Source organism: Hibiscus syriacus, unplaced genomic scaffold (genome assembly GCF_006381635.1).
Source record: "Hibiscus syriacus cultivar Baekdansim isolate YM2019G1 unplaced genomic scaffold, ASM638163v2 tig00112491_pilon, whole genome shotgun sequence".
Classification (NCBI taxonomy): Eukaryota; Viridiplantae; Streptophyta; class Magnoliopsida; order Malvales; family Malvaceae; genus Hibiscus; species Hibiscus syriacus.
The window spans coordinates 1,215,562-1,230,351 of NW_024063344.1; the positions used below are offsets into that span (position 1 = coordinate 1,215,562).

The 14,790-nt window shown below is 33.3% G+C and overlaps 1 protein-coding gene and 2 pseudogenes across 1 annotated transcript; 1 reads left to right on the forward strand and 2 right to left on the reverse strand.

Annotated features, from left to right (window-relative positions):
• The first annotated feature begins 3,528 nt into the window (after nucleotides 1-3,528).
• Nucleotides 3,529-7,591, forward strand: LOC120180147 (protein odr-4 homolog). The gene is made up of 11 exons (XM_039185533.1): nucleotides 3,529-3,722; nucleotides 3,816-4,034; nucleotides 4,122-4,217; nucleotides 4,340-4,428; nucleotides 4,531-4,659; nucleotides 5,001-5,121; nucleotides 5,262-5,346; nucleotides 5,439-5,548; nucleotides 6,218-6,369; nucleotides 6,905-7,001; nucleotides 7,139-7,591. Exons 1-11 carry the CDS (start codon nucleotides 3,642-3,644, stop codon nucleotides 7,424-7,426), a joined length of 1,467 nt encoding a protein of 488 aa, XP_039041464.1. The 5' UTR covers nucleotides 3,529-3,641; the 3' UTR covers nucleotides 7,427-7,591.
• Nucleotides 7,592-7,742: 151 nt separating this feature from the next.
• Nucleotides 7,743-9,341, reverse strand: LOC120180200 (annotated as a pseudogene).
• Nucleotides 9,342-11,654: 2,313 nt separating this feature from the next.
• LOC120180283 lies at nucleotides 11,655-14,790 on the reverse strand (annotated as a pseudogene).

Below are 14,790 nucleotides of genomic sequence, written 5' to 3' on the forward strand. Positions count from 1 at the left end.
AATCAAGGGTAAACAACAACGATGGTCCTTTATATTTTTAGTCTGTTAAATTTTGATCATTTATTTTGAAAAAAATGCTTTTGGTTGCTTTTATTTTTTTATTTATCTTATTTTAATCAACGAGTTGTTAATTCTTATTACTTTATTGATGTGACATGTTAGTAAAGATAGTTAATTTGATGTTGAATTTTAGATAAATATTAATTTGACCTTAAAATTTACATATAATACTAATTTAACCCCTAAACTTTATATAAAATATATAAAATATCAATTTCGCTCTTGAATCTAGTTAAAGTTTATGTCGTTGACCGTCACTCTTCAATGTTGTCAGTCGTCACTTACCTTTGTCATCGATGACCATTGGACCCCCAAAATTTTTTATTCACCCATTTTTTATTTCCCAAACATGAATTCAATATTCATTTCACCGAAATTTTTAAAAAGTGAAACCCACAATTAAAATGTCGGGTTTATGGTTTGCATCACATTTCTAAATAACCTATCGTGTAATTTGTAAACAAAAAATAGATCGAATAAAAAATAATATTACTGAGTCAGAGTAGTGCCTTGCTCTACTCTTGAATAACCTATCAAATAGTGAATCATGTTTAACGTGCATACTGCTACGCCTAAGCTTAATGAACTTCACTAAACATACCCAACACTATCATAAAATGTCAAAAAGCTCTTACGAAAGGGAGTTTTCGATCCATTTTACGACTCATTTAGTCAAAGATGTTGGATTAAAATTCATAATTATGAACACATATCTTTAATGTATATTGTTATCATAAAATATACATAAATTAAGTGATCAATTATGTTATAAAGTCATAAGGTATTAAAAGTATCATAGAAATAAAAGTGTAGATACAATTAAAATTGTATGTATAATTTAATGAGTGACAGAGTTTATGTTCAAGAAAACTCTATCTTCTTAGAAGATCACAACCAAGAGAGATTCAAAGATTTCAACCGATTAATTCAGGTATTCTTCCGCATATAGTATTTTATTTTTAATGATTTGATATATTAAATTCTTATTGTTTTCATATTTATTATGGTTTGGTTCTAACAAAAGAAACCACATAAAAAACGAGAAAGTTTCGTTTAGGAACAATGTTAAGTTGTTAACCCTGCAAATAGGGCAAGTAGTGCCAACTTTTAGCCATGCGTCAATGCAACTATCATGAAAGCCATGTAGACACCTTAGCCATCGGAGTTTTCCCTCATTTGAGACCTCACTAATTCACACTACGTAATATTCAACTTTACGGTTGCTGCTTCAGATACTCGCAAACCATTTGTTATCAACATGAAAGATGCTGCTGACGCCAAAGACGACGAGCAAAGCCATGGAAATGGAGATGATTAAGAGCATATCTTTGGTTAATACTAATGTCTTTTGTTGAGTTATGAAAAAATGGATCTGAATCAAATTTTATGGTTGTGCTTGTTGGACTGGTATTTAAGCTAGGCGGTGGTGGTGGAGCTGTTGTATCGTTGCTGCTGCTGTGTTAACTGTAGTGGCAGGTGCTGGATACGTTAAGGCAAGTAGGCAGAACTTTGATTGTATTTAGGGCTCAAATTGATATTTTATATAAAGTTTATGGGTTAAATAAATAATTTATTTAAAGTTAATGTCAATTTAGTATTATGTCTAAAGTTCATGGGTCAAATTAAAAATTAATTATTTTTAATTACATGTCATATCAACAAAGTAACGAGAGTTAACAATCCCATAATTAAAATAAGACGAACCAAAAATAAAAATGATCCAAACCAATTTTTTTCAAATTAATGACCAGAATAAAATAAACTAAAAATGTAAGGGACCGCTATTGTTGTTTACCCAACAATCAAACAAACATTATAAAAAATAATATTAAAAAAAGGAAAGTTGTGCGAAACTAGAATAGCTTTCAACTGTTTAACTTTATAGAAATTACCATAGGCTAATTTTCCTTTGGTTCTAAAATGAGGTGAAACTACTTATACGGACATCCATCTATTGCATAGTTTATATTTTGATAACTCAACTATTATTTTTTTAAAATCATATCTAATATTACATTTTGATTCTATTTTGGTCACCTACAATTAAAAAAATTAACAATGATTCTGTGGATGGTCAACGTGTACCAACATGGCCAAATAATGTCAACTCAACAGTCCAAACGTGCCATATCAATTATCTGCTAATGTGGTAACTACTGCTAATGATTGATTAATCGATTGTTACAAAAATGATAACATTAGTTATTGTTTTGTTAATTTCAAAAATTTAATGCTGAAAACATAATTTACTCGTACTTCATTGACTAATTATGTAGTTTACCCTAGTTAATATTACAATTACATTTTAATATTAGTGGCGTGGCCAACCAAGAGCTGTTGGAAATTTGTCAGGCAATATCTCCGGAAAATACACCTTTATTCCACGTGTGTCCGTACATTGTTAATTTGGGTTAATGAAATGAATTTTGGTAAGCTGAAAATAAGGCGAGATGAATGTATTTATTAATTATGCATTTTATTCATATGTTTAACATTTAATTTTTTTAATTAATTATGCATTTTATTCATATGTTTAACATTTAATTTTTTTAATTAATCATTGTTATCCAATCTATTGACTGATTAATCTAGATCGGGTGCTGCAGAGACGAGGGTGACCCTCCCAACTCAGTGCTCCATTCGCAAACGTCAAGATTCGAACCCCTGACCTTGCTTAAGGGACCTAGTATCTCATCCCAATAGACCAACTAATTGTTGGTAGCATTTACTTAATGAAATTACTAAGTGATTTTAATAGTTAAAGGAAATATTGTTATTATTGATGTTTCATATTCAAATAGTTATATTTACGGGAGTGTATGTATTGTTAGTGATTGCAAGATATTATAATCACTTCATATTATTTAAAAAACATATTTAATTAATTAATTTTTTTTACTTTTTCAAATTAAACAGTAATGTCAAATGCTAAGATTTTAAGATCTTACATATTCAACATCAAAACTTACTATGTGTCTATATATGGGTTTAGTCTATTGTCACTAATGTATTGTTATAATCGTATCCTCAAAAAATAATTATTTTTAAAACATTTATATTAAATACACTATAGATAAAGTATATAAATGATCATTTACCTATGTTAAAATAATTTTTTTCTTTTCATTAGAATTTTGAAGGTTAAAAAATAATAATTAAAATTTATAATAATTATAAAATAGTCCTTAAATTTTATCAAATTATATAAAATGATTATGAACTTATTAAATATTATTATTTTATAGTGACTATTTTATAATAATTTTACAAATTTACAACTAGTTAATGATTTATAAAATTTCAATGATATAATTTTAAAATTATTTGTGTAATTTACCCTAAACTATTTATGGGACTTATGATGAAGCTCATACAGAAACCACTGGTTAAACGAAGCCCATTACCCAAGTTCCCAAATAAATCCAGAGGCCTAACCAAATGCGCAACTGCAAAAAACCGTTTCTAATCCATTGAAGGCAGGACCGCGCCGTTTTTCCTATGATTTCATCTCCGGTTCTTATTGTTAGCTCCGTAATCCCAAGTGGTTCGACTTCGTTCTGTTCTTCTCCGAAGTCAAAATCATGGTGAAAGCAGTGGTTGGAGAGGAAAGCCAACTCCAGCTAGCCGAGGAGCGTCTCTCCCAATCCTCGGCTCCGGCTCAGGTCCGCTACTTTTTATTTTCGAAATCAAATTACAAAGATCAATGAATTCCGAGGAATTTCACGATAAATTCATTTTCTCCCGTATGAATGCAGGTTGGTTTGGTGATAGGAAAACTCAGCTCCATTCTGGACCGCGGTTTCGTGTACGATCTAGTACCCACTCCTCAAAACGATGCCGGACAGCCAGCTTGTTTGGTTCTGGAGCCTGCAAAAGACAATAGGAAAAAGGGGTCGAAACCCAAATCGCAGTCCTCTGATTCTTCCTCATCTTTGGTCATTGACAAGGATTGGGTCGCTGAACATGCTCGCCAAGTACGTTTTACTTTTTCTTTGTTTACTTTAAATTAGTGAAGTGGATTTGATTTTTCCCTTAAATTATGTAAATGTTATTGAATCAAGGTGTCGAGAATGATGGTGGGTGGAATCAGAGTAGTGGGTATTTATGTGTGGGCTGGTGAGGTCGCATTCAAGAATTCCATCACGGAGCTTTGTCAGGTGTTTTACTTTATATTTGCTTCATTTATATTGAAGTTTTGCTTTTTTTTTTTACAAAATTTTTATTTGAAGTTTTGGTTTCATCAATTTATGATCTGAAATAAATGTAACTGTTTTTGCAGACTGTAAAAGTAGTTGCTGAAGCAGCATCTCTTTTGGAGGATGACCTTGATGAAAGATTGCTTATTCACGTATGTTATAGCCCAAGGAGGTATTTTATAAAAACTAGATCCATAGTCAATAGTATTTCTTATTGATGTTTGCTATTAAGTTTCATTTCAATTTTGATCTGAAAATGTCACTTTTTTGGTAGATGGGCATGTCGAACTTGTACACTGTCATCAAATATTACATCAAGCAGCTTACGACCTTGTGACTTCAAAATGGGAAGGGTCTTAACTTCCCTTCAAACTTTTAAGTGCTTCTACGACTTTGATCTTAGGTAACCTGTATTACCGATTCCTCTTTTTTATCTGAATCGAATCTTTCCCATCATAGAGCTCTATTAATTGGTTTGAGAATACCTTTTAATTTGTCCTTGGGTACAAGTGGAGTTCTGTCCACTTTCTTATCATCTATATTTTTCCTGCTTCTTCATAGCTTTTGTGGTCCTTTTGGCTAAAGCATTAGGCTACCATATGACAAGTCTTAATTTGCAACTTAGTTTCTCTTTCTACATTGTTGGTTCTCCATATACACATGTTGACATTTTCCGGCCGACTGTTTTAGCTTCAAAGGAATATCTTTAATATTTTTTTATTAACAGAGGTATATGTTATCCAGGCTGCCTATATATCAAGAGAAATCATTAAAATCTGAGACACTTGTCGGTGTTCTCCGTAATGGAATTTTGAATTATGTTAAAGAGCTACGAGATGCAAAAGTCATGATCGATGGGAACATGGTGAGAATCACAAATCAGCCTGTTGAATCTCAGAGCATCTAATTTATTAATCTTCTATAATTATGGAATAGTATCCATTCCTTTTTGAATAAATCGTTCACCTTTTTACTGATAATTCCTGATCTTCTTTTTATATTTAGGTTGTTAATGATGAAACTTGCACAACAGATGGTTTGCATGAAGTTGAGTTGTTTCTACCATTTATGAAGGATATGTACATCGAAGGTTTCCTGGCCTTTTCAATATTTGAACTTAATTATCTTTTCATGTTATACTGTAAAATCTAACATTTAATAATTTGTTTAAATTTTGTGAAGCATGCAGCAATAAAGATGTTGTAGGTATTGTCAATTTTACTGGCTCTGTATGTTCCTTTTCATTCTTGAATTCAAAGGAACCAATTTCACAGGCTGTTGCTGATATAAAGGTTCCCATTTTTTTATTTAGATGATAACTCTCTCTCTCTCTATACACACACACACACACACACGAAGTGTTGGGATGGAAATTCTTATCCAGAGAAATAGATGGGATTAGATGTTGCATCTCTATGCAAGATAACAATGACCAACTTAGATATTTTTCAAATGTTTATCTGAATGGATGTGACTTGTGAGTGGAATACAAGATTTGGGAAATATATGAAATTATCTGATTTAGTTGAGTTGATGTTGACAAATACGGTACAAATATATGTGCTGAGATTCTAACATTCTCTGGCACATCAAAAGACATGCTACCCCTAAAACTTTGGTCTGAAGAGTCTCTTTCCACCTTGTGCCATCTATGATTTAAGTTTGAGTTAGCATACCTCTCAGTTTTAAATTGTGTTTGTGTGTACATGGTGCAAGCTTTTTTCATGTAGCTATTAATTTCTCTTATTTGACATGTCATAGTTCTTTTGATATGCTTTTAACAAGCATATAGCATATTTTATCTTCCTTGAAATTCTTCAGCATAGAAATGAGAACTTGAAATGCTAATGTTCAAAGGTTAATTGTATGTTCTCAATCCCAGAAGAATGAACTGTCTTATTCACTTGAGTGATATGTGCTTGATATTCTTGTCTTATGAAATTGTTCATGGCTGTGATCAGGATGATATCATCAGGAGTTTGCTATGTAGGCTGGATATCATTTGCGATGAAGCGGGTGAAGATGTAGGGCCAAATGACGATGTAATTAAGGAAACAGGAAATGACTCATCGTCTGAAAAGCCAGTTTCCCAACTTGTTTTACACTCCTTGAGGTGCATTAGCATTGTTGATAAGTCTTTATTTTATCGAAAGAACCCAGCTCTAATTGGAAGACTTATTTACTGTCATTCAACATCTAATCTTCTCTTGTCTCTATCAATCAATTTGAGGAGTGATGCTTTCTGTTGCTTAGATCTTTGGTTTAGGCTTTTTTCTACTGAATCACTGTACATTATTATCGTCATGGCTTCATGCAAAAAAATTTAGATTTGACTATGTTGTGTCTGCATTATTGATTACATAAGCAGAAATTGTACATTCTTATCATGATGGCTTCATGCTAATAAATTAGAAATTTGAATTTATTGTTTGACTATGTTGTGTCTGCATTATTGATTACAGAAGCAGATATGTTAAATTTTTACCTTCTTACACAAGCGACTAACAAAATAGCATATGTTTGTGTAATCATTCTTAAATCAATATTTTCAATTCCTATGTACGGGTTTTCTTTCCTCCATTTCCAACCAAAATTTCATTTATCTTGTACTATGAGCAAGTTGGAATAACGGAAGTTGATATATTCAGGAAAAATTGCAATCTTTCATTACCTCGGAGGGTCTTTGTACCGTGGTTGGCGGGTACATTTATCAGCGACTATCTTCAACCATCAGAAACACTTGAGGTTCTTCTTCGTCTTTGTTTAATTGTGGGATAACATGTTTACGTGTGCAATCTTTGACAAATGAGTATTGTACTCGTCTTTTTACTGTTTTATTTCTTTAAAAAATATTCTAATTTGGTGTTTTCTTGATCTGGTAGGTTTTAAAAGACCATTGTGTTGAATTGATGTCCATGGAAGCCCCAAACGATGCTTCAAAAATCTTGGAACCAGAAGAAGAATCCCTTAGAGTGACCACTAGATCTTTTTGGGATATAGTCCTCCCTTACTCTTCGACATCGAGCTCTTCCCAAAAAAAAGGTGGAGAAATTACCGGTAAACAAACTAGTCAGAAAACCATCAAGTCACCCAATGTAAACTTCATTGCTGCTATCGTCATACTCCTCCTCTCAGTCTTAGTAGGTTACATTTTTGTTAGAAAATCATAGTGCACTGTGTGAACATTTGCAAGTAATATGGAGCACTCTAAGAATCAAATATGATAGAATGTTGTTACTTAAATTTGGCTGATGCCTATTTTAACCGTCATTTTGCATTTAGTGTAACATGCTACAACATTGACATGAACAAGATATATTTGATGATTCTTAAAACAGTGAGTCTAATTATTTTACATGTAATGTAGACTTATTTCTGTCAAATTGCATTTAAAATTAACAAGAGCAGTGAAATATGAAAAATAAAAAGATTAAAGATTACACTTTGATGAACAGATTAAAGAATCCTTGGATGGTTTAATGGTCTCCAATTAGTTGGAAACTTCCCCTCTTGAAACATTCAGGTTTGCAACATCTGTTGGTGAGCAAAGTGGTGAATCCGCCTCCCTTAGGCTGCAATATGTTGACAACAGTGTGTTACGCATTTCAAAATTAAGCGTACGATACTACGTCGAAAATGTTAAATTACCGTTTATCCACATTGACCACTGAACGAAGCTCACAATTGCCAAAGCTGAAAAAAAGAGAGAGGAAGAAATCAGATCATTTACACATCATTAGTTACAGGCAGATCTAACGGTTGCACAATTAATTAAATGTTTTAAGAAAGGGTGAGTACCGTTTGCACAAGGCAGATCTAATGGTTGGATGGCAGTCATTTCCAAGTACATATAATATCTTCTGAAGGATTATGCCATGGCTCACTATCACTATCTCCTGCTCTGGCCTTGTCCACAACCTGTGATCAAATAATCAACTACTAATAAACACAACCAAGATTTTCTGGACGTTTGTTTTTCTGAAGAAAATCTTTACCATTCCATGAAAAGGACCATACGTGCAGCCATTTCCTCTTCGGACCTCCGGATTCCACATGCTGTCTTCTTCTCCATCTATCTGATCCATACCAACAACATATGCATACATACGTTAATACCCATTATCACTGGATATATATTGAGGTGGCTAATTAAAGAACTCGCCACTGAAAAATCAATAGAGGGGAAAAGAGCTTGACACTCGCTAACCCTCCGCCTCATATCACAAGGTCGTTGACCCTGCGTGCAGGCAGTCAATTATATGAATGATATGCATTTTCAAATATAAATGTCCAAATATGGTTGGTTGCTGGGTTTCGGGTAATATTATAAAATAGATACAGGACGTACCATGCGATCTCGACAAAGCTCAACTGCCATAATTTGGGGGCAATTGAGACCATTGTTCCCTCCATCAGCCTGGTTTTCACTACCGAAAACTCCCATAGCAGTTTGCATGGTCCTATTAGTGAATCATTAGCTTGGGATTGAAATTGAAAAATATATGACAAGTTATTAATCTTTAACAAGGGAATTTGAAAATTCAGGAAAATTGTTTTCCTTTCAACCTGTACAGAGGAGAGGTGATGACTAAGTCAATCTTCTTAAAAAGCCCACTGGCATGAACATCCTTGCCAAGTTTACAAACCTGGAAAAACAAATGGAAAGATTAAGCTTGATTGTATATATTTACATTAGAATTACTTCAGGTTTTAACGATCCATAAGAATCCATTTGTTATTATTACATTACCTGCTGCAACCCCAAAGGGGAGAGTTGTGCATCAAATAGGTGATCAGACCAGTGCTTTACGGTCCTCGTCCCCTTCTACATTATGCATAGCTTGTCCATGCCTCACCTGAAAGTGATCACGTCTATGGTTTAATAAGAAGCATTTTCATACGAGGGTTTAACTTAATTGGCACACATAATCAACACTTTGTTAAAATAAAACAATAACATACCAAGTGAATAATTTTGCAACGCTGCCATGGGTATGGAAATTGAGCTGAGCTGGTATTCATAACTTTTCTGCAAATGGAATTTGAACTTAAGCAACGCAAAAGGCTTGTGATTGGGAAATAATTAATGGAACAGAAAGGCAAGTGAATATAAAATGATGGTACAATTACGAGAACATATTTTGTAGTAAAGAAGAAGGAAAAATGATGGAACTTGAGGAGGAAAATGTTTGAAGGGACTTTGAAAAATGTCGATTTGACCTCCCAACAACTTTCAAATATGTACTGGGCTATGTGTATTATATACTATGATTTCCCTTGATATATATAGTTTATACTAACCTATTCAAAGAAATATATAATAATACCATTGAAATGCTTAAACATTTCGTAGAATAATTAATACAGCTGACATGCAAAACTGCATGTCTTGGCCTTGCTTACCAGAAAATTCCCTGGAAAATGAATAAATCGAAGGAAAGAGTTGTGGAAACTCTGAAAACTTGGTTTAATTACCTCCGAGGAAAAGTATTATGAGTTTCTACTGATTTACTTTTCATTTAGGCTGTTTATTAATTGAATAATAGTCAACCCATGCAACGTAAACACTGGACTATTTAGTTTCCTTTTTTTCAAGGAAAATGTCTGCGTACACGTGTGAAGCAACTAAGTCTTTTTTTTTAAAACGCGATTGAGTATTTACATATATGCATTATTATTTTTCTTGAGAAATACTCTTAGTTAGTTATTTCTTCCCCCTATATTTTGTTAGTCAAAGACGTTAACATCTAAGAAACACTTTACAGTAACAACATTGAGTAATAACATTGGAAATAGATTATAATAAAATAGAATGAAAAGAAAATAAGGATAATAATAAATTATTTATTTGTCAGTAGTCATTGGATCATATGGGTTGACACGTTAAAATATGTTTATATAGTTTTTTTGAGATAGATTTGTTCACTTCTATTGTATTGGAGAGCGTTGGTCGACTATCTCCCATGATACAACAACGAGATTAGCACAATAATAGCATGACTGCAGTGATCAACGAACAATAATCTTGCCTTATAATCATGTTATAATTTAAAAAAAAATAATCAAACGTTTAGTTACGTGATCACCCGTTAAGATGACACAAAAGTGGTGAAAATGAATGTTCAAGCTTCGAAGTATTGATGTAGGATAGAAAATGAATTACTAATATGTGAGAAGGTGATAAATTTAAAGAATAAAAATGGTGCGATGTGTATATAATAATATAAGATGAAAACATTAATATATTTTGTCCTTTATAAAACTTATACCTTTCCTAATTCATTTCTGTTGGTGTTTATCTTCCTCTGTTTTTTTCACTTCTGAAGCCAAATGGATTCAATTGCAGCACCTCCTCCTTTATACAAGTTTGGCCGTCGTAAACGTAATCTTCTGGTTTGTTCCCACTTTGTTTTCTTCTATTGTTTTGGCCCTGAAATAGAAAAAAAAACGGAGTTCATTTATATGAAGTATGTCTTCATATGGGACGATCACGTTAGTATGGGAAGATAGAGATAACAAAGAAAGAAATATGCTAGACTGTAAATAAATCATACCCAAATATATTGAAAATTTTCTGCATATGCTTTCTCCTGACATGCTTTTTGGAATAAAAAAATAGAAGTAAATAAAAAATAATACAAGGACATTTCCTTGTAAATAAAAGTAAATATGCTTTCTCCTGACATGCTTTTTTTTAATCATACTGTTTATATACTTGACTTCAGAGAGTTTGACGATGCAATTAATTTCCTACACTAATTTTCCTCGGTAAATTGTGACAGTGGTACTTAACTACTTGGCATTTCCCTCCATATTAACAGTAGTAATTGTTTACATTTCTGGGTTTTGCTTTTCCTGATGAAAATAAAACCGACCTTGGTTTAGGGTGCTATGAAAGCAAATTCAAACAGCTCAAGTGGTTTGATGAAATGCAAAACAGCTTTATCTTAAACTGCCTTCTCCAAGGATATGCCATTCTTTTAATGGCTTCCAGTTGAATTGCCTCAGTATAAGTCGCTCTCAAACAATCGGAAGCGACTAGATCGGATCCAGACGGCTCGAGAGAAAGTCGATGATACTGCTCAAAATAAACTTGTGGAAGGGTGCAACATTGCCATCCATACACTTTATTGAAAAAAAAAAAAAAAAAAACTCATGCTCGTAGTACGTAGGAACTCTGTTTTTCATTTAAAGAATTGACAGCATCAACTGCTTAAAGCATTTTGATCTAGCTAACATTATTGAAATGATTTTAAGATTGCCTAACGTATGTAACTTGAGAGCTTAACAAAAAATTTCAAATACCTAACAAATAATCTCAGTAAATTTGTAACGAATCATGTTGTGGATATCAAACTGAATGTGCCTGCTTGGTCACCCCTCGAAACACGAATAAAACTATTTGGCATTTCCTTCGTCTGAAAGCTTCTCAGCAGCAACATCACTCGGAAGATCAGGCCGCTAGGGATTTTTCCGGGATAGTTAGTTGTTGCAGGATCGGATCCCATCATACTGCAATGAAAAACAAGGAAATTAAAAGAAAAGTTTTCGACATTAGTATCCTATCAAGAAATCTAGTTCAATTTCAAGTTTTTAAACTGCCATGCTTACCTTCTATCAACAAGAACTACAGACCGGAGCTCACAGTTAGCAAAGCTGCAAAAGATGGACCGAAATTTCTTATTTATCAGTTAAATCCACAGATATACTAACATGCAATTGCCTATACATCCTTCTTCGTAGTGGTTAATTACAATATTTTTTTTTTGCAGAACTCACTGTTTGCATATTTCGGTTTTCACTGATGGATGACAATCACGCCCAAACTCACTTAAGGTATGGTACAAAAATCCGCAGTGTGTAACGATTGCAATTTCCTTCTCCTTCCGCGTCCACAACCTGCAACAAATGTTATATAATCTAGTCATAGGGCAGTTCTGTTTTGGCATACGCTTCCATTTCTTTGTTATGTTGCTCCAACATAAATGGAAAATTTGCAAGAAATAGACCACTCACCAGTTCAGAAACTTCATTCCTCTGGCTGCAACGTCTTTGTTCCTTTCTCGGATGTCAGCTACCCATAAAACATCGTAGTCGCTTTCGATCTGAAGGGAGAAAATAAAACAAGAATTTGAAACTACGTAACAATTGCTGCTGATGAGAAATTGAGAATTGAGACAAAACACTTGCCAGAGAAAAATCAATTGCAGGAAAGAGATATCGATACTCCGGGATGCTTCTTCTTCTATCACATGGATGGACTCCCTGTGGTTCAATGGTTCAAGGAGGAAACAATGAAACTGAGATGAGAAAGACACAGTACCAGAAGTTTCAACAAAAATAAAGAGGAAAATCTCAGGCAATTGATACTAGCTGCAAATTCTACAACATGAACTCTTTTGAGTATACATATCTTTATCAACTTATGGTTGGTTTTGACATTAACTACACTAGAATCAGCATAATCCATTATTCTTTCAAGCACAGAACTTCTTAAAGTAAGCAATAAAACAGATGACCTACATTTACCAATGAACCGGTTATGTCACATGTTTCCCACACATATGATGGGAATTGAGCGTTAGGTGTCAAAAACATTTGATTTCGCGCTTTTTATGATGATATGCCTGAACCATTCAAATTATGCTCCATCATAACCTAGAGAATTTATTCCAATCTTTACATCTATGTTGAGTTTCTGACAAATAACTAAGCATCTTCAAATGCATATCGAGTGTGCCATGCATATTCCAGATTAGCACCATGTTATGCATTCCGAGAGCTGGTTCTTAAAGCAGAAAATTGGGAAGTCAAATACTCAAATTGCAGCAAGTAATAACATTAGAATAGATACCTAAAATATATCGATTAATCCAACAGCGAAGTATTGGAGTCCGATCAAGCATATAAGTATACTGATGGATATTGAATATCCGTGAAAGATATAAGTACAAGGGTTTGAGAAAGAATTGAAGTAAAATTAGTGCACCCTTTAGTCTCAGTGGATAAATCATTGTTCATTACTATTGCAGTGCATGCATGAAATTGGTTTCCATATTTGTTGTATACAACAGCACACAAAAATATAAGCAGAAACATTAGTGGAGGAACATTTATCCCATCCTTATACTCTTCACCACCAAAAACTCCCACTGCAGTTTGCATAGTCCTATAATCCCAAAAGACACAGCTAGAGCATAAGAAATCCAAGTAAAAACTCGGACTGGGCATACGTTAATAGAAATATCATGAATAACATGCATACATATAATATATACATATATATGTATATGTAATTGCTTTAAAGTTCCCACTGGATTAGTTCCTAGTCCTTTACTTTTTCTAGTTTCCGAAGCTACAAAAAATTTGTTGATTTTGCACTGACTTTATGGTGAAACATGCTGTTGTTCTTATGAAATGAATATGTGCAAATATGCCTAGGCAATAAACTTTCTATTGCCTTCCTAAAATCTGATTCTTTTACCTTAGAAAATATTATTTGAAAAAGCAACAGAAAATGTAAATAATTTGACAAACGAAACACCACAATAAGGAATAAACAGGGTTCACTAATTAAAATAAGGATTAAAAAGTGGTGCTAAAAAGTTTTCGTATTTTTCTAAAAGCAATACTGCTATACTAGTAAAACAAAAGGAAGGCAAATGAAAAAAGTACCCAAGATTAAAGTACAAATTCTCGAGAAACAAAGTAACTGAAAAGTTATAATACCTGAGCAAAGGGGAAACAATGACCAAATCCACTTTCTTAGAAAGCCCAGTTTCATGAACATGCTTGCGCAGATTGTCGGCCTGTTATAAATTATGATAAGGGTCACAATTCACAAATATAATTATGCTAAAGAAATATTGTTCCCACAACTGCCAAAGCAAAACAGTAGAATTGTTCAAAAGCAAGATTTAAAGATTAAACTCCCTAAAACGGTAAAACCAACTTTGATGCACCAGATTTCAACAATATAGAAAAGCACACACAGAGTCCAAGTAAATCAAATCATTAATTTTTTTCCATTTCTTTTTCTTTTTCGTTTTGTTGGAAACACACGCACACAGTAATTTAACCAATGATTCCCCATTATAAACCTGCTGCCAGCCGAGAGGTGTAAGATGGGCATCAAAATATTCTTCGGATGAATAAGCAACATGATCCTTTTCCCCTGCTACATTATGAACCCCCTGAGCATGTCTCACCTGAAAAAACAAGAACAAAACATAAAAACATTGTTAAAAGTCAAAACCATATTGGCGTATCAACGTTCTGTCCAAAACCCAAATCAACAAAAAAAAGAGAAAATATTAGACAGCAAGAACACAAACCAGGTGGAGAGTTATACAACGATGCAAAGGGTATAATCCAGGAGTGAATGTTGCATCCATATCTGCAATCACCCAAAAGAAAGAAGGAAACAAGTTTTACATATCACTCAAATGCAACAAGATCCTTGATTTGCCACCCAAAAAACGTACCCGAGGCTCAGAGAGAAACAGAGGCAGAGGAATTGGTTTTCTTTCGGTTT

Coding starts and splice junctions, on each gene's coding strand:
- LOC120180147 (XM_039185533.1), top strand. CDS start 3,642: ATGGTGAAAGCAGTGGTTGGAGAGGAAAGCCAACTCCAGCTAGCCGAG. Junction 4,429..4,530: donor GTATGTTATAGCCCAAGGAG/GTATTTTATAAA, acceptor CTTTTTTGGTAG/ATGGGCATGTCGAACTTGTA. Junction 6,370..6,904: donor CTTGTTTTACACTCCTTGAG/GTGCATTAGCAT, acceptor TGATATATTCAG/GAAAAATTGCAATCTTTCAT.